Source organism: Podarcis liolepis, assembly GCF_965112155.1.
Source record: "Podarcis liolepis genome assembly, chromosome: 3".
Classification (NCBI taxonomy): domain Eukaryota; kingdom Metazoa; phylum Chordata; class Lepidosauria; order Squamata; family Lacertidae; genus Podarcis; species Podarcis liolepis.
The window spans coordinates 59,123,766-59,132,727 of record NC_139557.1 but is presented as its reverse complement, the minus strand read 5'-3'; the positions used below and the strand labels follow the sequence as shown (position 1 = coordinate 59,132,727).

Genomic DNA, 8,962 nt, shown 5'->3' with positions numbered 1-8,962 from the left:
TGTTGTTATACTGTATATTTTGGAAGCTGTTTTTTCACTATGCATGCGGACACCTCTTAAGATATTGTAACCAATTTTCATAATGGTTCCTGAGATCAAGGAGTAGGCTTTTGTCCATGTTTGGATACAAGTGGGCATCATTTTGAATCAAGACACAGGACAGACTTTCAAAACTGCATTGATTTTAACCACTGATTTCAGAACAGCACTGTTGTTGTTTCAGCAGTCCTGAGCAATGCCAGGTATGAGGCTGCTGTTATTTGTTAATTTGCTGCTTCATAAAAAAAATCTCAAACACCACAAAATACAAAAACAGCTAAAATCAATTAAAAACAAGGTAATGAAAAGAAAAACACAATACAGTGGTACCTTGGATTAATAACTTAATTCGTTCCGGAGGTCTGTTCTTAACCTGAAACTGTTCTTAACCTGAAGCACCACTTTAGCTAATGGGGCCTCCTGCTGCTGCTGCTGCGCTGCCAGAGCACGATTTGTGTTCTCATCCTGAAGCAAAGTTCTTAACCTGAAGCACTATTTCTGGGTTAGTGGAGGCTGTAACCTGAAGCGTATGTAACTTGAAGTGCATGTAACCCGAGGTACCACTGTATAGTAAACAAAATTCATTCAGTGCCAATTATTAATGCTAAAGAAAGGACAGATTGTAGCCCACCCCACTAAAATATTCATTCTGTCATCAACAGGTTAAATAGCTTCTAATGTGATCTAAGTAAGAATAGATTCTTGGATTTTGATTAATTAATTGCACATTACCAGGAGCTGCATCACTCTTTGACAACACATCGTCCTGTTGGAAGAACTTATTTATTTATTAAGAGACTTTTCTTCCCAAAGAGACACAGAATGCAAAAACGTTCAAGAATACATACACAATCAAACACAAATTAGAAACTTAGGGCAAATATACAGGATAAAATGTAGAACGCAACAGCCAGCAGTCAGTCCTAGGTTGATGAACTCCTCAAGCTATATCCTGAATAAACAGAAATGTTTTAAATTGACCAGTGCTTTTCGTGATGATATTCACAGGTATGGAGTATTGGCACCTGTGGTTTCCCCCACTCCACCCATGGCAGTTATTTTGTGCTGGCACCCACAGCGCCTATATCAAAATAAGATTACAGGTATCTTTCCTTCCTTCCAAAACAGCACTGCATATGACTGCTGGAAAACAAAGATTGTTTCTCACACCTGTAAGTGACCCGTGAGTGTACATCATAGGGAACCTGCGAAAAAACTTTTGTACCTCTGGTAGTTTTCTCTTACCGGTTTTTAAACTTTCGCCTTCCATAAGCCAGGCTATGAACGTGAGCGTTCCACATGTAGTTCAGTGCTGCTTCTTGTGCTTCAGGCGCTTCAGAGCTCAGTGCAGTGGATGAGAGATACTAGAAGAGAAGATGCCATATGCACACACACACACACACACACACACACACTCCATTAGGATAATAAAATAATAATAATAAACTTTTTATTTATTTATTTATACCACGCCCATCTGGCTGGGTTTCGCCAACCACTCTGGGCGACTCCCAGCAGAATATTAAAAACACAATAAAACATCAAACATTAAAAACTTCCCTAAACAGGGCTGCCCTCAGATGTCTTCTAAAAGTCAGATATTTGTTTATTTCCTTGACATCTGATGGGAGGGTGTTCCTGGTTCCCTGTAACCTCACTTCTTGCAGTGAGAGAACCGCCAGAAGGCCCTCGGTGCTGGACCTCAGTGTCCAGGCTGAATGATGGGGGTGGAGACGCTCCGTCAGGTATACTGGGCCGAGGCTGTTTAGGGTTTAAAGGTCAGCACCAACACTTTGAATTGTGCTCGGAAATGTACTGGGAGCCAATGTAGGTCTTTCAGGACCGGTGTTATATGGTCTTGGCAGCCGCTCCCAGTCACCAGTCTAGCTGCCGCATTCTGGATTAGTTGTAGTTTCTGAGTCACCTTCCAAAGTAGCCCCAAAAAAGTGAATGGGGGAGGAGATGGAACAGCATCTATTTTTTCATGCAGAAGGTCCCAGGTCAAATCCCTGGCATCACCAGATGGGGAGGGGATGCCCTGTGTTCAAAATCCTGGTGAACCACGGCCAGTCAATGACAACAATACTGAGCTAGATGAAGGGTCTGACTAGAAGGCAGGCTTCCTCAAACTCAGCCCTCCAGATGTTTTGAGACTACAATTCCCATCATCCCTGACCACTGGTCCTGCTAGCTAGGGATCATGGGAGTTGTAGGCCAAAAACATCTGGAGGGCCGAGTTTGAGGAAGCCTGCTATAAGGCATCTTCCTTTATCCTTAATTAAAAACTGATTGGTTTGTTCTGCTACAGATGTGTGTGAGCTTTCCCCTTATTCAGATTTCTTGGAAATGAAGTTTTTGTTTTAAAAGGAAAGTAACTGAAGATTGTAAATCTATCCCTCTTTTGCCAGCCCTTCCAAACCATAGCACTTGCATGTCCATGTGGAGCTTTTGTTCATAAATACTGTATCATCCTTTACATTGCAATCTTATACCTGCCTCGCTGGCTTCAATAGGATTTACTCCCAGGTATAAGATTGTAGCCATAACTAGAATTCTCATTAGCTGAGCGGCTATTCTAAAATATTGTGTCATTGATGGCAGTGCAATACCCACAGAATTGTGTCAGAAATGGATTGTTCCTGTTCCTTCAAAAATCTCCCAGAACATTTCATGTTCTCTTTCTTACTCACACTACAAATCATCCCAACATCTTGCAGTATTTTGCTGGTGGCATTAATTTAGAGAGGTTCTGAAACATAATTATTTTCTTTAACCATTTAAAATGTCCTAAGTTGTCTAATAAAGTAGGTGAGCAGAGATTATTTTGAAGTGGGAAAACAAGGAAACAATAACCTATTGTTGAAACTGAAAAACAGAAGGCGCTACTTGATTGCTATCTTTAAATATATGGTTCTGGTGCAAAAAAAACCCACCCTACTATCCGTCTTGTCAGAAAAACAGCTACAGTACCTTGAAGAAATCTCTCCAGCCAGCCATAGCTTTTGGTGCCTGGGCATTGCATTCTGCAACACTGTGACAGAAGTCAGCTCTTTGCTCATCCGGTGGTAGTATTACTACCTTGTCTGCCAAGTCTCCAAAAATGCCACTTTCCAGTGCTCCCAGAAAGGGTACAATTGCTAGGTAGTAATTCATACCTGCAGTAATGGACAGCAGCAATATTGGTTTAGCAGAACATCTGGTGATATGGGAAAACATTCAAATTATTGGAAGTTCTGGTAAATGGAAGTCACACTTCCATGCAGCATCAGGCAAAACTTAAGACATCAATTACACGATTTAACAACTGGGTGAATGGCTTTTTAAAAAGTAAACTAGGCCACCTGAACTTGCTATTTACATGACTGGGAGTCCCCCCCCCCCAATGCAATTAGCACGTCTCCCAATCTGGATTAGTTGCATAGCAGGCAGCAAAGGCATAAAGCACATCTCCTCCCAGGACTGGCCTAGGGCATTTGGCTGCTTTAGACAAAGCAGAAAATGCCATCCCTCACTACCTCCTCTGCCACAGTGCCCCCTGCTGCTGCTACCTCTTCCTCTGCAGCCCCTCTTGCTAAAGTTGGCAGGGGAGTAAAAATGGGCAGTCATGGTGGGGAGCAGCATGCTTTTCAGAGGCGGGATCTACCGTCTGTGGTGACTGTCTTACGTCACCTCATGGGCTTTGTCTACTCCTGTGCAAGGTTTTCAATCTGAATTGGGTCCTGACTTCTGCAATATATTTAAAATAAGGAATTCATGAAGCCGCTACTTGTATGAATGGTCTCACATCGAGTTTGGCCTTCAGTCCCAATTTGTTCAATGGTCTAACTCCCAAATATGTGGTTCTGGGATTGCAGCCACAGGATTTCAGAGGCAGGAGGCCTCATTCACCAATGCAGTGCTTTTTTCTGGGTTACGCAGGGGTACGCATACCCCTAAACATTTTGTGAATCTAAGTTTGGCCTCATTGAGGGGCAGTATTTCAATATGAGTAGGAAAATGAGAGGACCCCTAAACATTTTTTTTTAGAAAAAAAGCACTGGATAAATGTATCAGTAACACAGAGATAATAAATACTATAAGCAATAAAGGTCCAATCCATGCTCTGCACATTTAGGCCCTACAAATTACTGTGTGGGTAGGACTCTGGTATTATGAAAATCTTCATGGATGAAAATACCTACACGCCCACCAGCTGCGCTCTGATATGCACAGATTATCTCCATCTTTCTTGCTGCATCTTGTGATGTTGGTTGGATCTTCTAGTCTGCCTAGAAGGAAATCAAGTACAGTATTACATAACGTTTAATGATGTTTACATCCTACCACAAACATTTTAATGACTGGGTGAGTTGTGACGATTGCTACGAGGTAGGCAAAACCACCAGGCTGGAGCCAATTGGCCTGGTGGACAAACTCCTACCCGATCCCAAAAGATGGCAACCGCCACAGCAAGGTTTTATATATGCCACCATTTCCCAGATTGTTGCTCTCCAGGTATTCTTGAACAGTGACTCCCATCATCTCTGACAGATGGCCATGTTGGCTGAGGCTGATGGGTGTCGGCCCAAAACATATGGAAAGGCTTGCATAAGCCATTGTTACTGTAGCCAGCTGAAAACGAGGGCAGTGTAGAAGAGGGAATTTCATCAGGTGCAGCTTATCAACTGCAGCTGCTGAAATTCCCTGTTCAAGGCAACAGGAGTCATGTCCTCATTTCCACCCAGCCACCATATCGAAAGCCTACACAAAATCAATCATAATAGCTTTTAACTTTTGCCACACCTAACAGTTCTCTGCAAATACACCTTACATTTCATATCTACTCAGAAATAAGTTTGGCTGAGTTCAGCCGGGCTTAGCCACAGGTAGGTGGTTGTAAGATTGCAACTGTAGGCCCACTGTGAAATCTTTGAGGTTTTTTGAGCAGAGTGTGTGTAATGACCATAGGAACATTTGCAAGGAAGACTCAACTGAGTTGGAGAGGGTTAAACATTCTTCTCATGTGTCTCATTGTCCCTTCAAATGATCACTACCCAGGTACAGTGGTACCTTGGGTTACATACGCTTCAGGTTGCATACGCTTCAGGTTACAGACTCCGCTAACCCAGAAATAGTCCCTTGGGTTAAGAACTTTGCTTCAGGATGAGAACAGAAATCGCGTGGCGGCAGCAGCGGGAGGCCCCATTAGCTAAAGTGGTGCTTCAGGTTAAGAACAGACCTCTGGAACAAATTATGTACTTAACCCGAGGTACATGGAAGATATGAGAACAGGCAGTGTTTATTTCTAGTGACACTCAGTGATGCAGAGTATCCCCACCCCCTTTTTAAAAGAGCCACATCGCATACCCATCACTTTATACAAGGACATAGTAGAGCTTGCTACTCAATAAGCATGCGTAGCATTGTACTGTTAATACATGTAAGGTGGAAATGGAAAGGAAATATGTGCTACAGAAAACAAAAGTTTGTGGGGAAATTGTTAAGAATTGGGATGAGCACTGGACCTCATTTTTTTACAAACAAAAAGCAGTGAGGCTAAGAACACCATTTTTGCATTGTGGAGCTTAGCAAAAAGCGCTGAAATACATTTTCAAAGTCACAAGTCTCAACCTATTTCTGCTGCCATTTGAACCAAGAAGAGAGACCAGATTCCTAACAGTTTAGATTGTAAGGGAATTTGTTCATACCTGTAGAGTATTGCCAGCCATGCTGTAAAGCCAGTCCCCATAGGATATTTTTGTTCGAAATGTATTGCAAACCATGCTGCTGGGGCAATCTTCCTGGGACATTGTTGTCAGCATCATTTGGTCCAGGAGGAGCGAAAAAGTTAGATGTGGCTTTAAGCAGGATTTTGTATAGTCCTAATCTCTGAGGGTAGCTCCATGGGTTGATTAATATGTTGTTGCCATTTACTGGGTATTCATCTAAATTTCCAGGTGCAGAATGCCATAGTGGAGGAACAGCATCACTGTAGCTTTCTGGCTCTTCAGCTAATTTTTCTGTGAGTTCTAGGCCGAGTGAAGAAGTAGCAAAAAGGAAGATGAAGAGATGCCAGAAAAATCTTCTCAGGAAAAGGCACCCCATGCTGGACAAGACCATTCTGTTTCTTGGCTTCAGAATGCATGAAAGTTGTTTTAAAAAGGGAGGAGCAAGTTAGAATGTGAAATGTACACCCTATGTAAATCAGAAATAAGTCACTCCTCCTGCCTCTCCTCTCTGCTTCCTCCTCCCCAACACGCAGGACAAATATACATATTGCAGGGCATTACAATTTCATCTTGTTCACTTGGATATGTGCTCTGCTTAGCAAAACAAAAAACAAAAAACCAACTCCAGGAATAGTGGCAACCAGTTTAACCAGTCTGCTATTTAAGTGCAGATAATTGAAGTGCAGATGATTGTGGGAAGTGTATTCACACAAATCTGTTCTGGTTTCTTTTCTTTTTCTCTCTTTTAACAGACTCTTCTCATCTGTAACCCCCAGTTGCTGCCCGCTTATAGTAATTCACCCTGGGTGGGATCCTACCATGGTCCTTGTTCTGCCACCCCAACCAACCTCTGTATCCAATCCTGAAGGCCTGAACAGAGATCTATCCAGACATCTTTGCCACTTCCTGACAGATGAACTCCATATGGACGAAACAAGTTCACATGCTCAAATCTGATCAGGGCTTAATTAATTCGAATTCGAATTCTATTATTATTATTATTATATTATTTCTACCCCACCCATCTGATGAATTACCAAGCCACCCTGAGCAAGCACAAAAAGTTAACTTTTTGTGGCCACATCCACCTTCCAAGGGTTCTGAGTTCCCCTCCAACGGCAGTGCTGCAACCACAGTGACCAGGCAATGCACACCTTAGGGTGGCTACTGGTCCTTCTAAGAGGCAGTTATCATCCCTTTGTGCCATCAAACATACATATGGAATCCCTTTATAACTAAAAAGAGGTTATAGTGGTATTATTTATATTCCTATATAACTAATAACAGAACACCTGCCCAGTCAACCTCTACCCCCTCTCATTTGTGTAAATGTGTGGATTCAAAGTATTATGATAGGAAGGAGAATTTAAAAATGAAAAAAGTTTTCCCCTCAGATGTGATTTTTTTTAAAAGTTTGAAGCTGTATTCTTAAACATGCCTTAAAAACAGTTTGTTTTCAGCCCTCAGCCCAAGCCTGCCCACAACCTATGGTTTGTTTGGTCCTCAAAATAAAATCTGAACAAAATTGGTGAAGGAGCAAAGAGTCTATTGATTACAAAATGTTCTTGCAAGAGCTGGTGTCCAAAGTAGGCACACCCCAAATTGACAAAGCACAAGCTTATATTCCTTCCCTTGTCTCCCTATTAGCTGGGTACTACAAGGTTTACAGCCTACCATGACCGCCTAATTACCCAGTTAACATTCCCGCCCCTGTTTACATCTCCCATTACTCTGATTTCAACACCCACCCTTCTTGTTTATCCTATTCCCTATTTGATCTATGTTCCTATGCATTTACATACTGACGCAAGCAACATCCTGACCACTTGTTGTCCCAGTTACAGGTGTAAGCGAGTACTGTACCTGCTGAAGCCTATGAATAAACCATACTCCAGCCGCAAGCTGTCCTACTTATGAGCATCCTAACCACAAGCTGTTCTAACAATGTTGTTGTTGTTGTTTAGTTATTTAGTCATGTCTGACTCTTCGTGACCCCATGGACCAGAGCACGCCAGGCACTCCTGTCTTCCACTGCCTCCCACAGTTTGCTTAGACTCATGCTGGTAGCTTCGAGAACACTGTCCAACCATCTCGTCCTCTGTCGTCCCCTTCTCCTTGTGCCCTCCATCATTCCCAACATCAGGGTCTTTTCCAGGGAGTCTTCTCTTCTCATGAGGTGGCCAAAGTATTGGAGCCTCAGCTTCACGATCTGTCCTTCCAGTGAGCACTCAGGGCTGATTTCCTTCAGAATGGAGAGGTTTGATCTTCTTGCTGTCCATAGGACTCTCAAGAGTCTCCTCCAACACCATAATTCAAAAGCATCAATTATTCGGCGATCAGCTGTCTAAGGTTGTCTAGCAATTGCAGGATTGTGGATTATGTGAAAAAGCAGCATGATCATTTCTCACATTTGGGATTGCCTTTTTCTAGTTTTTTACTAAACTGTTAGCTTCATCAGTCGTCACACATATATAGAAGATGCTTGCTTAAATTAAAATTCCTGGCTTTTAATGCTGGTGACTGCTATTTACTACACATGCATGTGTACTTCGGCCTAATTTATTTTCCTGACACGTTACTCAAAAGCCCTTTTTAAAATTCTTATTTTCTGAAAACTAACCAACCTTGGCTCCTCTTTATTAACTGTGTGATTAAAACAGTGTGGGAAAGTTATTTTGTTTACAAGGTCACAAAGGAGAATTAAACAGAAGCGAGGAAATAATCACATTTTATACAGTTGCAACCCATTCTGTTTATGCCTTTAAAAATACAGGTGTGCCAACCTATTTTTGCTGTCAGAACTAGAGCTTCTCCAAGCAGTTTATGTGGACAAGACAAAGGAAAATATTTTTCATTGTCATTTTGCCCACAATGTTACTGAGGCAGCAAATAACTTCCCACAGGAAAATCATTCTACATAGGCCTTAGCAGTGAAGGCCTCAAACAAATTCTGCCTCTTCCAGCAGTAGAGATGATAGAGCAATGACCACTAAGAGAAATCATAAAGCTGCCATGCATTTTTAATATCCTAAAACCTATTACATAGTGGACAGAATATTATAATAGAGTAAAAGAGACGTAATGGAAGAAGAAGAGGAGGAGGAGGAGGAGGAGGAGGAGGAGGAGGAGTTTGGATTTGAAATTACCAATAAAGAAACATCACTAGGTAGAATTAGTGCATGGCTTAGTTCAAGGTGGATCAATGGATTTCACCG

General features: G+C 42.1%; 1 protein-coding gene across 1 annotated transcript in view; it reads right to left on the bottom strand.

Moving 5' to 3' along the window:
* Positions 1 to 6,178, bottom strand: part of LOC310702446 (protein LEG1 homolog) — an 8,703-nt gene extending 2,525 nt beyond the window's left edge. Inside the window, exons 1-4 of the mRNA XM_083493930.1 lie at positions 5,727 to 6,178; positions 4,221 to 4,307; positions 3,010 to 3,194; positions 1,285 to 1,403 (exon numbers count right to left, since the gene is read on the bottom strand). Coding sequence (XP_083350056.1) covers positions 1,285 to 1,403; positions 3,010 to 3,194; positions 4,221 to 4,307; positions 5,727 to 6,138 — 803 coding nt within the window. The 5' untranslated portion in view covers positions 6,139 to 6,178. The remainder of the gene's footprint in view (positions 1 to 1,284; positions 1,404 to 3,009; positions 3,195 to 4,220; positions 4,308 to 5,726) is intronic.
* Between the last annotated feature and the right edge of the window lie 2,784 nt (positions 6,179 to 8,962).